This window comes from Eulemur rufifrons, chromosome 29, assembly GCF_041146395.1.
Source record: "Eulemur rufifrons isolate Redbay chromosome 29, OSU_ERuf_1, whole genome shotgun sequence".
NCBI lineage: Eukaryota > Metazoa > Chordata > Mammalia > Primates > Lemuridae > Eulemur > Eulemur rufifrons.
In genome coordinates, this window is record NC_091011.1 from 82,107,869 (window position 1) to 82,133,065 (window position 25,197).

A 25,197-nucleotide genomic window follows, 5' to 3' on the forward strand; every position below is an offset into this window, starting at 1 on the left:
ATCCTTTTCGAGGTCTATTGAGGGCCACATTTTTCACATTTGGTGCTTTTTCTTGGCGATTTCTCTGTTTAAAATAGTTCCCCAGTGTAATGCTGAAATCCTGTCTAGTGCTCCTGAGCACAGGAGGCCGTGGTGTGCCTTACAGAGAAAATGTGTGTGTTAGGTGAGCTTTGTACAGGTTTGAGTTACACTGCTGTTGGACATGAGTTCAAGGTTAATGAATCAACAATATATATTAAGTAAGGTGCCATTAAATACACATATAACAAGGCTGTGGAATGATTCGTTCGTGAAAACATGGTGACCAGAGGCTCCCAGGAACCTGACCCTGTATTTCTCCTAGGAGCAGTGGTTTGGTATTCGCTAATTCAGTGTTTCAGTGACTTTATAGAACATAACTACCTTGCATAATGAGAATACTTGCTTAAAGCCCCACGATGAGTTTGCAAGGCACGAGAACTAGACTCCACTGGTTTCCACCCCAGGAATCCTTCCAGCGTCCCCCATTGCTTCCACACACTGGCTCCACTGTGGCTCCTTGGGCACGGAGGGGACATGGAGGGGACACAAAGGGGCCCGCAGGGGCAGCAGCAGCCACACAGAACCACACCTGCACCGCCCTGCCTTCCGCGAGCCTGTGCTTACTGGGGGCTGGCACTGACAGGCAGACTCAGAACAGGACAGACTCCAGGCTAACGGCGGTGAGGGGAACACAGCAGCAGCCTCCACCAGTTAGACGGCGGCACTTTGAGGCCAGGATGCCCGCAGGAAGAGAAGCATGAAATTAAAGCAGAGCCACCTGGAATGTCACTGGGAGTCACCCAAAGTCACAAGAGGCAGGGCACCCACGAGCTCTCAGTCTTTCCCCAACCTGGTCAAGATTCCTGCCCCTCCCTGCACTTTACATGCCCCAGCGCCACAGTCACAGGAACTGGCATCCACATGGACTCATTCGACTCTCCAGTGACTCGGGGAGGTGGGCAGACGGGCGCCACCACGTCTGAGTCACAGATGCGGAACTGGGATGCTGGGGGAATGTGGAATTTGGACAGGGTGGCAGATGCCCAAAGCTCATGTCCAGGGCTGTTCTCTCTGTGCCACACTGAGACTGGCACTGCCGGCTTTCCCACGCAGGGTCACAGCCTCCTTCAGGACCCACTCAGACTTCACCTTGGCCTTGGTCTAGCCCTGGCTTCTGCCACTTGACAGGAGGCAGGTATTATGTTACAGAAGGGGAAACTGAGGCCACACAGGAAGTAGTGTCCAGCAACTCCTCCTCTCATTGCTGCATACCTAGCCCTGGGGCGGGAGGCGGAGTGTTGGCAGCCCCTCCTCAGTCTTCAGTGAGCCTGAGAGCCCTATTGCTCACAGGGATAGTTCTGTGGGGCTGGGGCGGCACTGCGGGCAGAGATGGAAACTGACATGGGTCCCGCAGGCACGGAGTGTCAGGGGCCAGCTTTTCTGATGGCCCTTGAGTGATGCCAGGTGGGAGAGGCCCACACCAGGATCAGCTGGGCCACTCTCAGCCATGCAGACACCCAGGTGGCCTCAAGGCCCCCAAGCAAGGCAGTGCATCTGGAACACAGTACCTTTCTGAGAGGCCTGATTGTGTGGGACAAAGCAAACGTCCCCCCTCTGCCTTGCAAAGTATCACCTAGGGATCGCTCTGGGTCGACCACAGCCGATCTGCATTCTGAATGCAATCTCTTCCATCCTCTTTTCTTCCTGGCCACTGTTAGGCCCCGCTGCTCTGTTACAACACAACCTTTGTGTACAGGTGAGCGCACACTTTCTCATCTGTCCCCGAGTTACACATATTTCAGGGTGATTCAGTGGTTCTTCATTTTTTTCCTCCATAACATACCAGCGAGATCTCAGACCTTTCCTTCTGAAACTCAAGGTCTCATTATGCCTGGGACTGTCACCCAGAGATGGGGACAGTGCCTGTTCCCTTAGCAAGGATGTATTAGAATTTAAGAGTGTGTTCCTAACTTCAGAGGCACTTCCTGAGGGTGGTGAGTGGGGGGAGAGACAAGATCCTAACCCCACTTTCTTACAGTTGAAAATTACTGGTAAATGTCATTGGTCACACACAGTTCAGGTTCGTAGTAGGAAGACTAAAGTCCTTCTCCTTAATTTATAATGTTTATGTCCAACTCACAAGAGTGTCAAGTTTCTGGTGTTGACCAGAAGCAACAATTGCTGGACTGGGATCAAATTCTGTTAGAGTGGGGTCCAGCTATCGTTGGCTTCTCCAGGTATCGATGCCAAAGGTCTTCAGATACCCAAGGAAAGGCCTTCAGCTCTCCCTACACATCTGGGCTGGTTGTCTGTGCCCTATGTCCCCACACTCAGTTCATTTGTCAGACTATCATTTGCCTCCACTATAAACAATGCCATTGCCTTCTTCCCACTCTAGAGAATAAAATGGAGCCAGGGCACAAGGAGGCATGTGGGGTGAGTGCCTGGCACGTAGGCCTGGCTTTGCTGGCCCTGGGACTCCAGCCCAGGTGCACTGACAGCCAGTTGGTGGGTGCTATGACAGCAGCAGGAGGGTCCTCAGGTGCCACACATTTGAACTGCAGACCCAAAACCCAAACCAGAAAGGTCTGTGGGGATGTTAAGCGGATGCTGAATCACTAAATGGACAGCACGTGTCTTGCACATGATTGGCCCACGTGCACCTTGCGCAAAAAGCCCAATGCCCTTTTCCTGGTGTTCAGGCCTGCAAAGTCAGTCTACAGCCAAGTCACAGTCAGGAAAGTCCAGGACCCTCTTCCTCCAGCCCTCCGGTGCTTAATTACCCACTGTGACAACTATATCTGGACCTGTCATCATTCCCAGGCTGCCATTTCCATACATTTCTTATGGAAATTTGGCAATTTAAAGTGAAGTCAGAAAGAACAAAGGAAGGGAGATAACGTTTGTAGAGGATGCAAGGAAGGCGGAGTAAGAAAAGACAAGGAGAGAAGAGAGCAGAGGGAAGGAGAGCCATGACGGGGAAGATGAGGAAGGGAATGGCTGGGAGAAGGTGGGAGGCAGGAGGATGCTGCCCGCGGTACTCACGTGTTGTGGAGCACACACCAGCCACAGTGCGGGTCGCCTGAGCCAAGGCACTCGCCACAGCTCCGATACTGACCACAGGACTCCACAGGGACTCTGGTGAGCTAGGACAGCAGGACAGGGAGAAAGTGGTCAAGATTTTGCAGAACACCCAGCAGTCTGGCAGAAGAGATGCTGTTCTCGGTATCACATGTATCCCCTGAAACACTGCAGGAGCACTAAGCAGCTGAGAGCCCCGCAGGGACAGGGACCTTGAGTGATCATGTTGGAGCAGGTGACCACACAAGCATGCAGGGAAGACAAGCATCCATATGATTTTCCTAGAAGTCTCCAGGAATGCAGACCCCATAGAGCTCATACCAAATTGTTAGAAAAAAAATTTTATATAGCATACATTTAAAATTTCCCACCTCCAAAACCCCAAAATATCTCCACAAATAGCCAGTGTGTCATGTAGTTGTTTCCCAGCAATGCAATAAACACAAACACTCATTCTTACTCCCATGCGTTTCTTTTTTGCCATAGAGCGTTTTACCTCCTTTCCAGTCCTCCCTCGGGGGGCCAGAGAGCCTTAACCCCAGACCCAGCCCCTACTCTTTCTCCTTCCCCTGGCCTTTTACCGAGATATCATAAGCTCACTTTGTAGCTGTTTCTTGCCGGCGCTTTCTTTCCCGTAATGTTGGCCAACTGGCTCTAAAAGCTTTCACTATGGTGCTTTCAAAGAGCAGCTGTTGCTATTTCTCCTCCTACTCACACTCTTTTCATGACTGGAGGCTTCCTCTACAACCCAAAACTTTATATTAGCTCTCACCAGCCGCTTGTTAATGTAAAATGTTCCACATGACATTTTTGCTTAGCCCAAATGCTCCCATTTCCTGTGTGCTCTTAAATATCTTTCGAATTTCTTTGTTCTTCGATGTAGCTTTGTCTTGATGTCTCTTTATGCAACTTCCCAGGACCTGCTACATTCTAGGTACTTAATAATGATACACTGGATCAAATGGAGTTTTTATTTTCTCATTAGAGGCTTGGTCTTTATTCTCCATCTTGCCAGTTTCTTCTTTACAAAAGTTGGTTTTTTTTTTTAATCATCCTTTTCCATTTGGGATACTCTTTTATCTCAATGGAGATCTTCCTACCGAATCTTTCAGCTTGAGCTAAGAGAATTTGACGTGGTCGTCCTTTTTAATTTCTGGCCATCACGCGACAGGCACAGAAAACGATAAACCAGCTGACCTGGCCGAGCCCTCTCTGCCTCCCGAGCCAGTGCAGAGGCTGCATCTTCCCTGCTGTTTTATGGGCATCTGCCTCCGTCAAATGGTGTCCACCTGGCAGGGGCTACTTGTAACTCACACCCAGGCAGCCTGGCACCACGGCCTGCTCAATTAGTCTCCAAACTCTCCTTTGGAATTAATTAATAATTAATTCCAAATCCCACATGATCTCTTTCCCCTTCACTTTCTCATTCCCTTTATATATCTTTTTATTCTCCAATGTACACATTGAGCGTTATTAATGACCACACCGAGTTTTACTTCTCTCAAGTGACCTTTTAGAGCCAAGGGCAAAACTGTAACAATGGGAGTGAGACGCTCCCATTGTTACAGTTTTGCCCTTGGCTTTGGTGACTCTTTGTCCACTTTCTCAGATGTCTTTTTGTACATTTGGAATTCTTTTTTTTTTTTTTTTTCCACTGCTTATATAATCTGCATGGGCCATGCCTGATCTCTGCCTACAGATGACTTTCCTGTTTTCCTAATTAACCTTGACAATCAGTTTCTCACAAATTACCCCACTGGCTCCACACACAGCCAGGAATTTACCCTATTCCTGTTGCATTTTTAATTTCTCTCCCCACTCCTTAAGTGAGCATAGACATGCTAGTCATGTAAGCATTCAAATAATGGTTCCCAACCCAAAGTACCCGGACTCCTAGGAATTCATGAGTGCTAATGAGGTCCATAAGCTATTTTCAATATTTCCAAAAGCCTAATGGAAATTGGATTGTTGCCGTTTTATGTTTTTATGCATACTCAATGATGTATGTTCCATATTAAAAATAGGAAATATATTATTACTTAATAAATGCAGTTTGTTTAGTAGACAGAATCTTTCAAAACATAATGCACAGAGGAAAAAAATAATAAAAGGGGCCATAAATGGTGAAAGTTGGGAACCATAAGTACATAATAATGTTTTCATATGTTCCAGCTGCTTGTCTAGCACTCCATATTTTGCATGGGCTTAAAGAGAAAATCATGGCTTGTTCAATCAAAAGCATTTTCTTGGTCTAAACTTAATTAACATTCTCTCTACTTTCTCTCATTGACATGTTCTATCATCTGCCTGGGGTGGCATGTGCCCGGGGCTTCCAGAGACAGCTGCTTAGTGTATCTGAGGTTCCCAAAAACCTTTGCATTCAAATCCCTAAAATTACCTTGTAACTGGTATTTAATAATGTCAATATCCTGGTATGGTAAAGTCCTTCCTCTAAATTTTAAACATGAGTCACTTTTTGTTTGGTTGGAAAGAGTGTATGTAAGGGCCCACAGAGATAGGTTCAAATTCTGGCTTAGCATGGAGATAAAAATCCTCCCTCAATTCACAGTTTCTCAAAGCATGGATGACTCGATAGTTTTGTAAATAGTCTGGCACCTCACAAGTGATGGCTATGATCACTGCTATCCTTGTCATTAATATCCCATTCCTCCTTGCACCGTCACTTACCTCTTTCCTACATCCCAGAAAACTGCCCTGACAGACTTCCTGGGCCTCATGGACTCCACTGGGAGTTCAATAAACCTGGGAGAACTTTAGTACCTTGGTCATGTTATTTCCTCCCTGAACTATGACATCTGCCTCTAAACCTTCCATTGCTTCACCCTTCGGATGAAACCTGGAGTTACCCCAGCTTCCTGGACTTAGTACCTTTTCTAGCTCCTGGAACAGCTATCTGTTTTTCTTTGCTCTTCCTCTAGGTGGGCCCATGTGAGACACAGCACAAGTCCTGGGCAGTTGTTATGAGACCCGGGTTCCAGGGTGACCTTGGGTTAGTCTCTCTTGGCCTCTCCCTGAGCAACTGTAAAAGGAGGGACTGGGCAGGTTAGTTTCAAACTTCCTTTCCGTTCTAATATTCTAGGCTCCTTGTTAATGCCCAGATGAAATTTCCCCATGTCTACCCCATCCCAGTTGTTTGGTTTTTGTGGACAGGTTAAAAAATGGCATCAGCCACCTTCAAGGAAACATACTCTTGAGGACAATCATCCAGGCATCTAGAGCTTTCTCTTCTCGAAGGCAAACAACCCACCTGTCTTTACACTTGTCTTACAGAATCCTTCTATGTCTTTAATCATTTTTATTACTTCCTCTGAACTTGATCTAGGTTTCCTCTGCTCTTTGTAATGTGTGGATGCTCAACCTGGGGAGTCAGTGGGACTCTGACAGTCCAGGTAGAAACATTACCACCTTCCTGACCTTTCCAGGGCCTTCTCCAGGAAGGCCAGGACCAGGGAGGTCTCCCGAGTCCCACTACCAGGCAACACTCTCCAGCACCTCCATGGCCTCCCAGACTGGCCCCACATCTCCCAGTCTATACCGTCACTTCGCCTCTCTCCCCACCCCCCAGGTAATTCCGGAAAGTATCAGAAGGTTCCCTGACACTTTCAATCACTTTTGAAAACTGGACTTAAGCCAACCATTTATCTCAGTACAAATGTGTACTCTAATGTCCCTGGTTACCTTGCACGCCTTGCTAGTGCATTGCACAGGTGGCCAGATGGCCTCTCAGCCGCCTGCCCCTGAGACACTCTCTCCTCAAATGGCCAGACTCTCACCTTACACCAGACAAAGCCGCCCCTCCCATCCCCCAGCTCCAGCTCCTCTCCTGACCCTGGAACACAAACCACTCCAGATGCAGAGCCACACGATTAATTAAAACCACCCCACGCTGATTAAAGTCTTGGGCTACAGTGCCAGGCATGCTAATTAACTGAGTGAGGGAATTCAGACCACAGGAAGAGGTGAAGAAAGAAAGTCATAGGTTGGGAAAGCTGGGAGGGACTTCTGTTTGAAAAACAGATCAGATGTTGACGTGACCTAAGCTATCATAATGATAGATGGTCTCAGAGACCACAAAATATTGAGGTCTGTCCCCTGGCCACTGGACTCCTGGAGAGGTGTTGAGTGACGTGGTTGTCATATCACCTTCGCTGCTTCTAGAGAAGGGAGCCCCCCTACCTCTCAGGACCTCTGCTTGTGCCAACACTGTGCTCAGGGAGAATGAGGCTCCTTGGGCGCAGGGTTCGGGGTGGGGTCTTGGCACATTGTCCTGGCTTTTGTGCAAAAACCTATTGAGCGGTAGGGCAGTTCCTCAAAAGCTAAACATAGCCATAATTTCCATATGACCCAGCACCTTCACTTCTGGTACATACTCAAAAGAACTTAAAGCAGGGTTCCAAAGAGGTATTTGCACATCCATGCTCATAGTAGAATTACTCACGATAGCCAAAAGGTAGAAGCAACCCAAATGTCTATCAACAGATGAATGGATAAACAAACTGTGGTCTTAGCCACACCACACAACGGAATATTATTCAGCCTTAGGAGGGAAGGAAATTCTGGCACATGCTACAACATGGGTAACCCTGAGGATGTGATGCTAAACGAAATAAGTATGACACCAAAGGACAAATACTGTATCATTTCACCTGTACTAGGTACAAGGTCAAATTCATAGAGCCAGAAAGAGGGTGGTGCTTGCCAAGGGCTGGAGGGAGGAAGGAATGGGGAGTTATTGTTTAATGGGGACAGAGTTCCCGTTGGGCAGAGAAAGTTGAGCAGCTGGAGGGTGGTGATGGTTGTACCACAACGGGAATGTACTTAATGCCACTGAACACTTAGAAAAGGTTAGAATGGCAAATTTTATGTTATGTATATTTTACCACAATAAAAAAAGTCCCTCTGCACCTGCAGCAAATGATTTCATCTTCAGTGTGGCAGTATGGACACAAAAACACCTGTTCTCTCTGCTCGGCTCCCTGGGTCAAACGGTGCAGCCTTCTGCCGATAGACTAATAAATTCATGTTTGTGAAATATTCTGAGCTCCTTCAGTGAAAAGATAGGCATCGCTACTCTTTTCAATTTAATCTCAAATGGACACAGGGTTTGGGATGAATGTCCCCTATCATGTGTCATTATGTAACTGGCTCTGTCATTCTCAAGCTCTACATACCCGTTTCCTGGTTTGGAAAAATAACGCCACAGCCTTGTTCCACCTAGAACTTTTCCTTACCTCCCACCCGCTCCAAGAGGCACACAGGAGGGGCGTGGAATTCAGATAATTGATGTGAGGTCAAAGACCCCCAATTTTAGAAAATTCTCCTGTGATTGCTTAGTCTCTGTCTGCTCTGGGGTTTTCCATTCTGCCATGACCAGGAAGCACCTGTGTGCCCTTCCGCAAGCCCCCCTTCTCATTCCCCCTAGACTGTCTCTCTGGGAGTCACCTTGCTTTGATTTTTTTGCCACCAAGGCAAATTTCCTTAAATAACATAGTGTCGTTTGGTCTGGTTTTAAACTGTTACAAAAAGAATCATCATCATCATCATCATCATCATCCTCTTCCTAACCTGTCCAGCCCCAGGACCAAAGGCCAGAATTTACAAAACATTGGCCTACCGTAGGCAGACAATGAGCAGCTGAGAATAGAGTAAAGGGGCCCACACAGGATTTTAAGTCGTGGCCTTGGTCTTGGCAAGCTTCTGCACCTGATGAGCTGAGCCCACCGTCTGGAGGGCCTGGGATCCTACAGGTACTCGTGGCAGCTGGACGAAGTTTAGCAGATCTCATGAGTCCCAGCCCCCACTGCCCAGCCCCTGCCTGATTCCCCGATATTCTGAAAGATGCCGTCCTCTGGCAGTTGGGTCCCACTCCGCCCGTTGCTGTTCACGTTGCGGAGGGTGCCTGCTGCTCTGCTGATGGCGTCCAGAAATGTTCCAGAGACACAACACCCAGGCTCCGTGTGTATCTCTAATTTGTTTAAGCAGTTGACATTCTGGTCGAAATGTGAGTTATTACTCCATCTCTACTCTTATAATTGGATGCTAATGCTGCAGTGGCTACACAGAGCCTGATGGCTGGAGTTAATTTAAATGTCCAAAAGGCTTCTTAAGTATCTAATTTCCTTCAAAGTTGTCAAAAAAGAAAGAAGAAAAAAAGAGGCAAGACGACCCATTAGGAAACTCCAAGAGGCTGCGGGGGAACTGCCAGGCTGTATGGACGCCGCACTTGGCTCTGTCCCTCACTGCCGTCCTTCCCAGCGCCTGTCCCCGACTGAGGGAAGTGGAGTCGGGAAAAGTTAGTCCTTCTCTAGGAAATTATTAAGTCTGTGATACACACGGGTCTCAGTGGCACGGTCGTGGGGGGTCCCTCAGAGCCTCTCCATGGGCCTTTCTTTCCTTTGGGGGCCACTGGCTGCCCTCTCAGGCTTCGATTCTGCTGACTGGGTGCCATGCAAGGGTCCTGTAGAGTCCCTTGTCTCCCTGTGACGGCCTGATGGCCCCCACTGCCTGGGCTGGGACTGAAGGCTGAGCAGTGGCTCGGGAAGCTGTGCTTCTTTCAAGTCACTCCAGGTGCCTAGAACCCTGTCACTCACATTGTCTTTTCTCAGGGCTGGCAAGTACTTCTGAACTTGGCCGACTGGTGAGAGGGGTGGAGGCCCAGGGGCTGGCCCCAGGCTGTGGCAGGTTGTACTATGAATCCCAAGACTTCACTCCCAGAAAGAAGACCTTTCTATCCCCTACTGTGGCCTCTATGGCCTCGTGGTGAAGGGAGAGGTGGGGTGCCCCTCCCTACCCTTGACTTTGGGTGTGGACTTAGGACTTGATTGTCCAATGGGATGGCAACAAGCACAGGGCACACACATGCTTGAGATGTACTTATGTGCTTGCCTTTGGCCTCTGGCTTCTGTCATTGCCACGGAAAGAGCTTCCCCAGGTAGCTGCCTCCCCATCCACCCGGGCCCCAAATGAACCCACATGGAGGAAGACCTGCCCGAGCCCAACCCCCGGCCAGCAGACAGGCCCAGCTGGTGCAGCAGCTTGAGGCAGCTGGATCTGCAAGTCCTCTGCAGAGCCATGGGTATGAGCATTCATGTCTATTGTATGCTGCTGCGCTTGGGGATTGGCTTGGTACACAGCTCTGTGGTGGCAATAGCTAGCTGATACCCAGGTGGTGGGCAGAAAGTCACACTAGGGTGCAAAGGCCCTGCGAGAGGTAGAAGGGAGGAAGTCAAACAGAGAGGACGGTGGCAATGTGGTCACTTCCGTCCACCCCGAGCACCAAGTAGGTCATACTAACACCGAGGTCATATGTACCTGGTGTGTATTCAGAGATTATCAAAAGCTGGATCTAACGTGACAAATGAACCTTCCCTGTACCTTCCGTGCCGGCCATGCTCTCTTCATTCTAGGACTATAGATCCATAGATCTCAGGAAGGCCCAGCCCCTGAGCAAAGCATAATACCAGAAAAGACCCCAGAGAGAGAATGCAGCTCTCAGATGCCCACAGGACCCTCTGTACTGACCTCCTCGCTGCCCCAGTGTCGGGAAGTGATTTTTTCTACTTGACAGCAATAAAGCTCCTTGGGAATGGTCTGCCTGGAGCTTTGCAATTCCTCCTGCCTGTGCTGGGCCATGGGGCTAACCCAGCAGGGCCTCACTTCAGAGCAGACTCATGTGCACGTCCAAGAGCAGCAGCCCTGGCTGCCCCCACAGTCCCCATCTGCTTTTAGGCAGGGGTTCTGAGGTCAAGGTCATTGAGATTTAGAACAGCAAGGACAAGAGCCCCAGAGCGTGAGGCTTGGGGAGCTGAGGTCCCGAGCTCTAATTTATTCTGTGTGTCTGGGTGACCTTGAACAAACCCCTCCCCCTCATTATGCCTCAGTTGATTCATTTTCAGAGGGGGGGGGACCCAGTCCTGTTCTGCCTTAGAGAATTGGTGACAAACTACCACTATACAAATGGTCTGGGAAGCTTTTTGCAAATGAAAAGTAGCAGATGTTGCGGAGGGCTGCAATTTGCTGCTATTAATAAGTATAAATGCCTAATAGGAAGCCAGTTTGCTCCGGGAACTCGGACAGCCAAGGAGCGAGTGCCGACGCCGGAATCATCAACATATGCTGCTCCTCATTAGCAAGCGGCAGTAGCTGGGAAGCTGGGCAAGAGCTCTCAGCGCACTTTCTGCAGAGCCTCGAGAAATCACCCCATCCTCGGGCTGCCCGGTGTGGGCTGCGCTGCAGTAGCACATGCACTTTATTAGCCAGACCCCTCACCAAGTGAAAAAGTAATCCCCTTCCTTGCTGCACAGATGGAAAAGCCACAGCCCAGAGAGGCTGAGCAGCTTGTCCAAGGTCACACAGCAGGGTGGTGGCAAAGGTGGAAATTGAAATGCAGCCGAGGCTGGAGGCCACTGTCGGGCCTGCCAGACACCACTGGCTCCCTACCTGCAGCCCAGGGGATTGAGAAACCTGTGGTCCCACCCATGAACCCACGTTCTTGGGTTGAAAATTTCACAGCATTGCAGGCTATTTACTGTAAAACCAGGAAGGTTTGGCTGAGTTCAGGGGCCCCTGCTGTGGGCAAATCACCAAGCAGAGCCCAAAAGAGACACTGATAGTCGGTCTCCGTGCAGCCCTCCTCCTCTAGGGAGACTTCCTGACACTTTCAAATGTGGCTGGGGAGAAAAATGGAGTTTGCAGTAGCTTTATGACAAGTGAGAAGTGAGAAGCAGAGATTTTGGGGGAAAATAGACCTGGGTTTGAATCCTGCATCTGCCGCTTCTGTGTGATGTGGACAACTTACTTAACTTCATTGAGCCTCCTTTGTCTCATCTGAACACACTGAGGGCTTGTTCTGAGGATTAATTGGGATGACACAGATGAATGTGTTAGTGCATTGCCAATAAATTCTTTATATGTTGTCCCACATCTTCCTCAGGTAACACGACCCCGAGATGGGTGGTGTGAGGTCACCTGTCTTCACCCCACCACACCCAGTACTCAGATCACGCACACTAAATGAGAACTAGCAGGCGAGTGAGTGAACGTTTGCTCACGTGCATGCATGAATGAATTTGGCCCCTGCTAAGCTCCTACATATTCCACGAATTCTTTGGAGATAACTGATTTGGCAATCTTGGTTCCCCCCTAAAGCGTATCATTTCTAGATCGTTGGCACAAGGTCCCCTCTTAGTGCAAAGGTCAAGTCCTCTCCCCTCTCTGGGTTGTCATGCTCACATTCACACAGGCCCAGGAGGCCTGACCTCCCGGGCTGCAGGGTTGTAAGGTGGGCGTGTTCCTAGGTAGGCTCATCTGATGCCTCTGACTGAGGAGATTCACTCACATCCTGCCCCAAGAGCAGCCCTGCCGACATGCAGAGGAACAGGAAGCCAGAATGGGAGGAGTGTTCTGGCATTTACAGAGTTAACAAGCTCAGCGGGACCTTGGAAACAATCCAGTTGCCAATCTCCTCATTTTTCAGGTGAAGCGCAGGTGCTGCAGGGATTTGTCCAAGGCCACATGGCTACCAACACTATTCTTTTACCACCCAGTGCCTAGATACCAACTCCTGGCCAAGATGCCGGTTCTTGACCCAGTCTTAAGGTCAGGGCTGAAGGCACAGGCAGAGCCTCCGGGGCCCCATCCACAGTGGGGGATGTGAGCCTCCCTCCCCACCCCCAAGCCCAGCAGGTGGGAAGGAGCCTTTGTCCCGGGGATCAAAGTGCTGCTCCTGTTCCAGCCATCTTTCAGCAATGACACTGACAAAGACTAGGGCCCCCTCTGAGCTGGGACTGAGGACCTGCTGTTGTGAGTTTTCCAAGCTCAGCCTGCTCAACGGGAGCCTTTGTTGCAGGAAGAAGAGGGAGGGGGAGGGGCTGGCACGGTGACACCCAACTCCAGCCTCCAGCATCAGAGCAAGCTGGAGACATGTGGACAGCCCCTGGCTGCGGGCATTGGCTCTTTGTGGGAAGTGGCTGGGCAGGCCAGGTGGGCACACCCTTCTCCACCCAGCCCCCAATCTCTGACTTCCTTCTATCAAGGGCACTGCTGGCCAGTGTCCCCAGCAATGCTCTGCTGTCCAAACCAAAGAATAATGTATGCAAATGGCACATCCATGTGAATGAGTGCACAGTGGCCCCAGGGGGTGTGCCCAGACATGCGTGTCTGGTCGCAGGAGTGGCATTTGCATGCACTATGGGCAGAGGAGCTCTGGGCCAGAGGAACATGTTGCAAATAAACACATCTTTCCTTGTAGACACCCCTGTCTGGATATGTGGCTCCTTTGGATAGCAGACAAACGTCTTCCTTCAAAAAGGAGTTTGACTCTGGGAAAAGTCATGGTGTCCAAATGAATGGAAAGTGATGTCCCTCAGTGGGAGCCTTCTAGGTTCAACATAGGCCCCATCCTCAGGAAACCAGATGCTATTGGCTTATGAAGGAGGCAAGGAGACCACGAATGATCTGAAAAAGCTTCCATCCTCTTTGTCTCCCCTCATCCCCTACCTCAGGGTACCCACCTAACTCTCCTAACCCTACTTGAGCTCCTGCTGTGGGATCGGGACCCAGACTGCTGCTGGGGGAAGATGAGTGGGGCCCTCTAGTGTCTGGGTCATCTTTGACACGGGTCATCTCTGCCCACACAGGCAAGATGTATCTTCTTAAGAGATGCTGCTTTGAGGGCATTTTCCAGTAATTCTTCAAATATGAAAGGACAATAGTTAAAATGACAGCATTGTAAGAGGTTTTTATGCCTCATACACTGTCGGTGGGGGTTTAGATTGGCACAGCCTTTTTGAGGAGTAATTTGGCGGTTATTACTACAACCTAAAATGACCCAGCATGTCTTCCTCTTGGAATCTTTCCTGCAGAAATGCTAGCACCTGGGCACAGATGCAAGGCTATGGATATTCACTGTGGCTTTGTATGTGGTAATGACTATTTGGAAACAACCTAAATATCCATCCATAGGGAGCTGGCTAAATAAATTGTGGCATGCCCTTACTCTTAAGATAATACATTTGGCATATATGGACATAAATGAATGCCCATGATCCATCTTTGAGTTAAAAAAAGCAAGTTTCAGAAAACATTCATTAAGACTCAATTTTTATTGTTAAAGGACAACTGTGTAGCTATGTATTCACATATACACAGACATTTTTGTGCAAAGAATAACTTGTGGAGATGGAATAAAACTGCTAACAGTGGTTAATGCTGGGGAGTTTGATTTTTTCAGACAGGATATAATTTAAAAAAATTTGATGTGGGAAATTAAAATAATTTTAAAAGATGCTTTAACCTTTAGCCTTTTAAGCCACATGAATTAACTAGGCAGCCCACAATTTATTTTAAAGTCAGAGCTTCAGTTTTTATTTATACTTATACAATTTCTAACATTCTAGAACATTGCTGGTCTCTCTTTCTTGGTCCACCTATGGAAGTATGCCCTGGGCCATAGGAAGGTTTTCTCTTTGCAAAATTAACTAGCCCATATGGGGAGGGGGGCTTATTGTTTGACAATGTGATTTGTAAGTGAGCTTACCTGCCCACCCAGAAGCCTCCCACAGGAAAACCAGTCGCTCCACCCAGCATAGAGAGGACCCCATCTCTCTACGGGGGTTACTGGGCAAGGAGCAGGGCGCCTCTGCCTACGCCTCCCACCTGTACAGACTCCCTCCTGCACTTACGTTGGGGACGGTTTGGTTTCTGTGCAGAGGAGTCTGGTGAGCTGGAACATCTCCAGGCTGGGGGTCCTGAGACCTGGGCCCCAGTTCTGGACCAGTCCCTCACTTGTTGCAGGACCTTGGACAGGTGTCCCCACCTCTCAGGCTCTCAGTTTTCAGACATACATTGATCTCTATTGTCCTTTCTAGCTGGAAGATTCCATCATAATTCGCTATGTTAAGGCTAGAAAAGCTTCCAGGAGTCTCACTCTAGGATCTCCCCACCTATTTCCACCTTGGTAACACAAGCTGTGTGTATAACGGGGGCCTTCAGCTCTGTCCCTTCTCTAGTTCTTGCCATCCTGAAAAAGCAGGATGATAGCAACTGAAATATACTTTGGATTCTAAGACAGGAAATTACTACAACTTGTGGTGGTCAACTACGAAACCACCAGTGTTAACTGTTACCATTTCTGTCTGTCACTAATATAAACAGTTGTGTGGGTGAGGAAGGGGTCTGTGCGCATAGCACGGAGGGCTCCTCGGAGCCCAGCCTGAGAGATTAAGGCAGCACAGCCTTGGAACCCACTCTCAAGTTCAAATCCTGGCTCAGCCACTGGTCTAAAGCGTGTCTTTGGGCTAATAACCTTGAGCCTGAGCCTCCTTGTGTGCGCCGTGGGAGTAGTGAAGACACCCCCCTATTAGGTGACAATTTCATCCCATTGTAAGTGCTCAACAATGTCCATCCTTGCCTTTCTCTGAGTGGGACAGGGCGTACAGGCAGGGGACCCAACTGTGCTGTGCCAGCCTTCGTGTTTTCTAGGGATGAGGCGGAGCTTCCCCTTCCGTCTGCCGGGAGCTGGCCCCACTGGGCTGTAGCCGTGGGGCAGTTACTTTCCACCAGGAGGTTCATGTCTAAGGGGTAAGAGGGGGGTGGGGGTGGGGTAACGCATCTATGTCACATTTTGTGCAGCTGGGAAATGTGATCTACATCAGACTAAAGCTTGGAATAGATTCCCTCTTCTGAAATGAGAAGTGGCTACTGGAGCTATATTTAGAATAGGGATCCAGTGAGGTCAGAAATAATTGCTAGCCCTGGGTGGGGGTGGGTAGGGACGAGGCACTTCATCCTGGCTAACACGGGCCCATTCTCAGGGGACATGTGTGGGCTGGCCCTGAGAGAAGGCCTGGAGCCTTGGCCACCCTCTCTGTGTCCACTCGGGCCCCTGTTATAGCAACAAACAACCCTCAATATCAACACGTTGTTGCCTGTGATGGACGAGCTCAGTGGATGTAGAACCCGGGAGAAGGTTCTAGAAATGTAAAGCCCACGGGGTGTGGGCAGGTGCAGCTCTCAGGAACCACATGTTGGGCAGGAGTCCTTGGGGCACGGGGGAGCCAGGCAAGTGCAGCTGTTGGGACTTGGGCTGTCATAATCTGAGGGGTTGGTGCTCAGATCCTGCCTCTGACACCCGATAGCTTGGTCAGACATTTAATACTCTCAAGCCTCCAACAGGTTATGCAGATTAAATCATATAATACATGTAAAAGACTCGAGAGAGTTCCTAGAGCAGCCACACCGAGTACACGGCAGCTGCCTCCTCAGTCATTAGAACTATGGCTAACTCATCTTTCTGATTTGCTTTTCCTGGGACAGACGATGTTCCCCTAAATGCAAAGTTCAACTTTGAAGGTTTCCAGATGTGTCCCTGTGATAGCCGAATACTTCTGCCCGTGGGGTACCTGGTAAGTAAGTGCTGGAAAAGGACTTAGAACTAGAGAGAGCTGTGACGGGACCTCACGATCATGTTCCTGACCCACCCACCACCACTGAGTGACGCCCTGCAGTTCTGAGGCCTGAAGACGCCTCCCTATAAATAGGGCGTTTGCGGCACAGCCAGCCCTAGAACTTTCCAACCAGTCCCCTGTCTCTTTCTCTCCCCTCCTCCACCTTTCTGAGAGTCTTTCCTCTGCTTTTGGGTTTCCTAGTACAGGAAGAAAAGGGAAGCCGGGTGAGTTCATTGCACTGCCCATAGCACCTGGGAAAGTTAGGCAGAGATGGGGAGCAGTTCTGGCTCTTGGATGAAACAAGGCCGGGATACCTGCACTCTTCCTGTACTCAGGGTCCCCCGGCCTCTGTGAACGGCCATAACCAAAAGCAGGCTGCGGCTCTGGGACAGGCAATCGTGCTGGCTCCCGGCCAAGCACAAGGGCCCGTGCTGCGTGCCGGCATGTGGGGACTCGAGTTGGCACAGCACGTCTGGCAGGCCGGGTCAGGCAGCGAGGCCCAGCGTGGTGGTGCTGGCACAGAGTCCAGCAAGCCCTGCTGTGACAGGGACATGAGAATGCAGCCTCCAGACACGATTAAACACAGGGTGTTTGCTGAGTTTGCAAACAAACCTGCAGGATGCAGGGCTGAGGCAGCAGCAAGGAAGCGAATGTGACAATTTCGAGCAGGTAGCATGCCACCAGTGGCGTTCATGTCAAACACTTTTCTCCTCCATTAGGCCTGCTCGGGATGATGCCGGGAAGATAGCTGGCCCTGGACCAGAGTTGGGCGCCCGGGGGGTGGTTTTGGTTGTGCGACTCCCCTGGCGAGCTCACCGTGCCACTGCTTGCTGTGTAATGGGCCACTCCTCCGGGAGCCCCACATTCAAGGGCAGCATCAGGCATTTCTCAGGTGCTAGGAGGAAGGAAAGGCAGGGGTTTGGGGTGTAGGCCAGTAGGCTCCAAACTCAAGTGAGCATCAGAAGCAACTGTAGAGCTGGTAAAATGCTGATGCCCGGGCCAAGCAATGACAGCAACATCGGAATTCCCAGGAGCTGGACATCAGCGTTTCCCTAGAGCTATATTCCTCCCCTCGCCCCCCGCCCATAGCCCTATGATGGGCTGAGTTTGGGACCTTGGCCGTAGGGAGCAGGGGAACTACAGGTCTCAGGAGGATGTCTCTTGGCCCTGGAGCCTGAGAGACACAGTGCAGAAAGCTGCTGGAGTGCAGAGACAGGGCGGGGGTGGGCACAGCGACAACACCGATGGCTGTACGTGGCTTCCCAATCCATAAAGCAGTTTCACAGCCATGATTGCATGTGACCCCACCACAACCTGGCGAGGCAGTCAGGGCAGGGGTGACAGCCTCCATTTTGCAGACGAGGATGCAGGTTGGGAGAGGTTAAGTGACTTGCTCAAGGTCATGCAGCCAGGGAGTGGCAAAGCCAGGACTCTAACCCAGAGCATCTGTGTCCATGACCAATGATCGCTCCAGGGCATGGTGAAAACTCTCTTCTCCACCCCGGTCCCCTCTCCTGCAGGGGCCAAGTGCCATCACTCCCCTGAGTGGCAGCTGCCTGAATTGCGTGTGGACGCAAGTCCCTCCAAACATTATGGACGTTGATGGAGACAGAGTTTGGGTTGGAAAGTTCCCATTCAAATATATCTTTTAATCACTCTTTGGGCAGTGTGATTCCCTGGCAAGGTCTGTCTCCATACACATGACACTTCTCCAAATAAGGCCCTCTATTTCTGGGGCTAGGCAGGATTCTAGGCAATCGCTCAGTGTGGTACGATGTCACCCTGGCAAAAGCCAGGAGGGGCTGGTGTCTCTGACTTTGTGAGACTTTACCAATTATGGGATTGTTTCCCTGGCTCCAGGGGCTGCAGAATTCAGAGCTGGCCTACGTCCTGCGGCAGCTGCTACCCCGGAGCTCAGTAGCAAATCCACTTCCTTTTCTGGGGTCAGGGGTATGGTCTGGGGACACAGAGCAGCCAGCTCTTCAGGACAACCTGAACTTCACACCAGCGTGATAGAACTGAGTGGCCAGTTAGTTCTGATACAGAGGCCATCTCAGTCGTTCAGCTGTGGTCCTAAAGATTTGAAGGGAAAACCGTGGGCTGGTTTTTGTGGGCCACGTACTCCGAGAGATCTTTCCAGCTGTGCTGAGGACTGGGTCTGGTCCTGCAGACTCTGTGGATAGAGGAATTGTGCGGGTCCGTCCAGCTTTCCGTGCCGTTCACCTTGGCCCTGCCAACTCAGCTTCCTAAACTTAGGGAGAACCCAGCAAAGCCACTGACACCCAAAGGCATCTTTAGCCAGCAGAGGCCGCAATCAAACCAGCTCTTTGGGGTGGAGGGTGCAGTTGGAAAAGGGGGCATTTAAGGCAGCAAAGTGAGTGAGAAAGTTCCACCATGGAGGTCCCATCTCGTCTCTGCAGGAGCCTGGCCTGGAGGGCAGAGCGGGCTGTGCTCACGTCAGTTCGTCGTCAGTTCGCTGCGACTCAGCAGGGCCTGGAGAGGTCGCCCCAGCCCACAGGCTCTCTGGCCACTGCCCCTTCGGGGAGTGGAGGGAATATGAAAGCGCTGCCACCAAACGGCTGCCGTTGTCACTGAAAGGAGGACTGGGCTGGGCCAAGGGTGGCGCTGGTGACACCACAGCATAGGAAGGCAAGCTCCCCCCGCCTCGGCACCCCCATTTGGTTTTCCCTCTTCTTCCTGCTTTCACTCTCTTCCAGGACATGCCTGGTGGCTCTCACTCAGCCGTACTTCAGCAAGAAGTGCTGCTGGCAGCTGCTGGAAGGCTCATTTTTGGGAGCAGAGTGTCGGGAGGCAAGAGTGAAAGTCCTGTGCTCCCACGACCCCAGGAGCAGGGGACCCTGCCTGAACACAGTCTCTGCCTTTGGAGCTGGCCTTTTCTCCTTTCTTCCATGTCCTTTGCCCTGTCCCCTGTGACTGGCCTCCTGGCAACCCTCACAGACATGACTCTGCATGTGCTGACACTTCGGCCTTTTGTGACGCTTGGAAAAACTACTCACACCCATCCAGACCACAGATCCAATAAAACACACGAGAGGAAGAGAAAAATAACCACGAAAGCATGGCTGGGTACAGCAAGCCTAAGCCTAGGACCAAAGTATCCCACAGTTGGATGGGAACTCGGGGCCCCCTCAGCCAACCTTTTATAGGATATGACTGCTCACTGAAGCCATTTATGCAATGTGTTTGCCAGCTACACCCAATTTGCAAGAAAACAATATGAATAACATCATTAAATGTAATCAGATATGACTTACGAAAGAGTTTGATGAGCATTAACTGTTTATCTGTACTGTTGCCCTAATTTATTGCTCATGTACTATGGTAATCTACTCATTATTGCACAAAGAATTGGGAGAATTTTCTACGTCTCTTGGCTACTTAGCCTCTAAAGAGCTAGAAGTCAGACATTGATTCCTCTAGGGTTTCAGGACATGGGCTGGTCACTTGCAGGATAAGGTGTGCACTCCAAGGCCTTTCAGCCAGTCTAGACTCACTAAAGCCTTTGTGTGTCTTGGGTCTTCTCCCAAGTTTGGACTAATACCCACCAAACTAGACCTGCACACATGTTTACACAGCTTGATTCATAATTGTCAACACTTAGAAGCAACCAAGACGCCCTTTAGTAGTTGCATCACTAAACTGTGGTACATGCAGACAATGGAATATTATTCAGCACTAGAAAGAAATGAGCTATTAAGCTGTGAAAAGACATGGAGGAAACTTAAATGCATATTACTAAGTGAAAGAAGCCAATCTCAAAAGGCTACATCCTATAAGATTCCAGCATATGACATCCTGGAAAAAGCAAAACTGTGGAGACAGTAAAAAGATCAGTGGTTGCCAGGGGTTGGGGGAGGGAGGGACGAACAGGCAGAGGACTTTAGGGCAGTGGAACACTCTGTTTGACAGTATAATGGTGGATATACATCATTACACATTTGTCCAAACCCACAGGATGCTCAATCCCAGCGTGAACCCTAATGTAAACTATGGACTCTGGGTGATGACAATGTGTCGATGTAGGTTCATCGATCGTAACAAAGGTACCACTCTGGTGGGGGATGTTGATAGTAGGGGAGGCTCTGAGTGTGGAAGGTGGGGAGGTAGGGGGTCTATGGGAATTTTTTCTGCTCAAATTTGCTGTGAACCTAAAACTGCTCTAAAAAATGGTCTATTAAAAAGTAGTAGATTAGGAAAAGAGGCGATATGTATATAGTACTACTCCTCTTTCATTTCTTTAATGAATATGCCCACATTCCTGTATCCTTCCTTGCTCTCTTATATAACCAAATATCATACGCCCAAGGGACACGGGCAGCTGCCCGGGCTGCGGGGCGTGGTGTGGAGAGCCATGGCAGGACGCAGGGTCTTGTGGCTTTGAAGCCTGGGATGGGCTGGAACAGAAGGAGGCTGCTCAGTGAACTTCGGCAATGGACATGAACTCCGCTTCTCTCCATCAGCTGGGTCTGCCCTGGAGGGAGTGAGCAAGAACAGTGTGTGCACCTGTGGTGATGCCAACACCACCAGTCTGATCTAGACGTGCCCAGGCTCGTGTGCTCAAGAACATGCAGACACACTTGCACCATGTAGAAATTAGTGTCTGCCACTGCCAGTGTCACCAATTCCCTGCCCCATGAATTCCACTGGGCTGGACACAGTGTATCTCCACTGTCTGCAGCACAGCCCGCCAGGGACTGTCAATAAATAGCTCCAGCATAGCCTCCAGGCACTGGATTGTGGGCTAAAGGTCAGATGTGCACAGCCCCTCAGGACCCCGGAAGCTACCAGCCAGCCAAGAGCTGGCCCCTAAAAGAAACAGTCTCAGCTAGTGCCTCTGAACACATCCCCTGGGTAGTAGCAGCCCTGCCCTAGCACACAATCCATGGCTGGATCCCAGCCCCTATTATTCCCCTTGGTGAGGAGTCCTTGTGCAGTGAGCAACCTACACAACAGTATACTGAGGCTCTGTGAGTACCTGCACACTCTGTCCCAGGGAAATGAGTATATCTCAGGGATCCAGGAGACTCAAATCCAACCCCAGCTCTGCCTTACCTCACCATCTGAGACCAGCCAAATGGGTCAACCTCTTGGGGCTGCTGTTTTCTCACCTGTAAAATGAGAGGCTGCTTCCTGCTCTAACAATCTAAGATATATGGGAAATTGAGAGTGTCTTTCCCCTCCTTCCCATGGACTTCCCCCACTTTCCCCTCTTGAACTTGACCCAGCCCTTCCACACCAGGCTAAAACCAAAAATCAATTTTAATTATAAAAATCTGTTTACTGTATCAATAAATCATTCTGGCCTGAGTTGGTTGTGGGGAGAAAGTTACACCTGGAGCAGAGCTAATAAGTCACTTGCTCCCTCCGCCTCACTGCTCGGGGGCTGCCACCTCCCTGCTCCCTGCTCCAATATTCGTCTCTGTCATTAGGCTATGGATTATTAATGATGCTCCAGGCTGACTGACGGATAGGAGCCCAGATGCTCTGAAACACATCATGCTGCTTACAACTTCATTCCAGCGTGCCCGTGACCAGAGACCCTGATGGGCTTTTCCCCCCATTCCATGGTGGGTGCCTAACAGGGGAATGGGACTGCTTTCCAGGTGGTTCCATGGCTGCAGGTCTGAAAGAGCCAGTGGCACAAATGAATGGGAAGAGCCGCCTTTCCCAGGCCGCATAGCAGGAGACAGCACAGTACTGTGTACATTTCAGGTTTCCATGGCAATGAGTCTTTTAAATTAATTAACTGATCAATTAATATTGTTGTTAGGGTTATTCCTTATGTGCACTAAGGAGAGAGGCACCATCTGCTTGAGATGGCTATTTGGGGGCAAGGGAGAGACCCTCTGCCCGCTTGAGCTCGGTGATGTAGCTGGAGAAGGAGGCAGAGGTGCTGCTGCGTCCAAGGGTTGGAAGCATCAGGGGGCTGCTGGACCCTAGAGGCCACTTGTCATTCATGACTCGGTGACTAGGGTCAAGGGTTGGAGTTCACACAACGCTGCATGGCACTGCAACCTGAGGCTCAGATGGAGAAGCGGAAGGCAGGCAACAAACAGTGGTGCTCAGTGGAACCCAGGCCTTTCACCAGTGGCACCGGAGCCTCACTTCCTTCATGGCGTGTGGCTCACTGCAAGGCCCCAGTGTCTTCAGTTGAGCCTGGACCCCTGAGACTTACGTCCCTGCAGTCTGCACAGGACCACTGATGAAAGCACAAGTCAGATGGGAGAGGGAGGCTGAGCTTCTCCCTTGGGTGCCCCGAGCTTTCCTGTTCTCTCCTCACATCAGTCCACTTGGCAGACATGCAAAACAGGGAAGCTTCTGCAGAAGCGTGTAGCTCCCCCACCATCAGCGGAGCAGGGCCCACCAGTGGTTTTTGTAATAGGACTGCAGAAGTGGCCATGCCAAATGTGTTCTGGTCATCTAAATTCACTGCCCCCTTGGCACAGGGTTTCTAGGAAGCTGGCATGTTCAGCATTGTCAACTGGCCAGGCTGGCAGCCTCAGGGCACCCCGTCAGCGCAGGCGGGGGCAGCTCCACCTACTATTTACTAGAGATGGGCCGGGGCGAGTTCCTTAGCATGGCCAAGCCTCAGCCTCTTCCCTATAAAATGGGGATGGGAATCCCTATTTTGGCTGTAATGAGAGTATTTCACACAGTAGGTCTGGTTTGGGAAACTTCACCACTCGCTAGAAGATGGGAAGGAAGTAACACTCAAAGCCCCCCAAATTGGCCCCCGATCCATGCGCATTGATTTTGTGGGAGGGGAGATTAAAAGTAGCACCTCAAATGAGAATGAATTTAGGGCTGTTGATGGAATCATTGCAGAGGCACTGGACTCCAAATCAAAGACCTGGATTTGAGAGCTGACCGCCACGTATCAGCGGTGTGACTTTTGAGAAGTCATTTAACCTTTCTCATCTGTCACATACGATAACGGTGCCAACTTCAAGGAGTTGCTGGGCAGCTTCAATGAGATATTGTGTGGAAAATCACTTGGGAAATAGCAAGTGCTAAACAGATCCTCGGCACCATTTCATTTGCTCCCACTGTCCCATTAGCAACGATAATTTAGGGTCCACCTGTATCAAGCTTTCTAGGGAGCATAAATGATAGCAACTATTAGCTGCCTGATTCAGTTCTTTCTCTACCTTCCATTAAGTCACAAGAGGAGAAATCATTTTTCTTTTTTTTTTTCATCTACTCGTCATCATTTCAGATATCCTGCTATACTGAGATACAAGACTGAGGAAGCAAGAACATTACAAAAAAGAAAGAATGAAAAGAAAGAAGAAAAAGCAACTAAGTGCAGAGATAGATCTCAAAGCTGAAGAATTGGTTTAATTAAATTGAAAGCTCTGGTGCTTGTGGTAACTGTTATTAAGGAATCCATATCCCATCAGAGCCCTCTCCCCTGGAGTTTTCTCCCTGTTCCTTCTCTGCGGCAGGTACTAAAATACTTTTATCTTTAGGGAGATGCAGTCTGCAGAGCCCAAAGGTTATATAGCAGGGTGACTGGCTGGTGTGGGGCTCGGGTAGCAGTAGCAAACAATTCAGTGCAAACCTGCCTTTGTCCTTGAACTTTCCTGACTTGGACCTCACTCATCCCTTCTGCCAAGGAGGCGACGTATACCCTCTGCTAGGGCTGGTTCTCAGGGACTCTTAAAATAGTCAGCACTTGTTTTTGTGGCCCCTCCACTACTTCTGCTATGCAAAAGGAGGCTGGGTTTGTAACACCACCTAAACCACAGGCCATGCTGGGGTCCTCATGTCCCTGAGCTACCCCACCTGCTTTTGGGCACCATTTGGCTATAAAAAATACCTGGCTGCCTTTTTTTTTTTTTTTTATGCCAAAAGAGCAACTAGATCCTAGAAGGAGATAAAACATCAAGCTTTTAAACCACCACAATTGCAATAAGCAATGGCAGGCAGCAATGGGGCAGCTGGGTAGAGTGGAACGAGCTCTGGAGAGACTTGGATTTGAGTCCCAGCCACACCATATACCAGGTTCCTCACTTCAGGAAGCTCTGGATATTGACTCTGAATTGTGCCTTGGGTCAGCTGGGTACTGCCTGATTCATTCTGGCCTGACTGTCCAAGGTTCAAAACCATTCTAAAGCATCTGGATCAACACCAACAGGCTGATTCCACGCTTTTAAAAAATAATGTTTTGCTTATCAGTTGTCAAGCATTTGTTGGGTGCCTTTCCTAGGCCAAGTACTGTGCTATATTGGTCAGGTCAGGAAACAGAGCAGCTTAAAAGTCCAAGAGAGGCCTTTGGAACCATTATCTATTCTTAAATGGCCAATTGGCATCATGAATCGAACAATTAAAACTTGGGTAGCAGTGTGCAGGGTGTTATGTAGGAAGGATCAGGTGGCAGGAGAAGAACAAGAAACCAGGATTGGGGTCAAGTTCAGTCCTGGGCAAAGATCTGAGCCAGGAATAGAGAGGATGAGATCAGTGGGGTTCTTCCCAGGCATTTGTAGGTCTTTGACTCCCAACCTGAACATCCTTTGTAGCAGAGGCAAATGTACACAGCACTGGCATGTAGAAATGTGAGCCTGAGTGGTCCCTGCAAAACAAGGACAGGGCACAGTTGCAGGTGCTG

General features: G+C 49.9%; 1 protein-coding gene across 2 annotated transcripts in view; it reads right to left on the minus strand.

Moving 5' to 3' along the window:
- The window catches only part of PLXNA4 (plexin A4), a 346,342-nt gene that overhangs the window by 100,100 nt on the left and 221,045 nt on the right, over positions 1-25,197 (minus strand). For both annotated transcript variants that reach the window (XM_069461824.1, XM_069461825.1), the window contains one exon: positions 3,067-3,167. In XM_069461824.1, the coding sequence (XP_069317925.1) occupies positions 3,067-3,167 (101 nt within the window). The remainder of the gene's footprint in view (positions 1-3,066; positions 3,168-25,197) is intronic.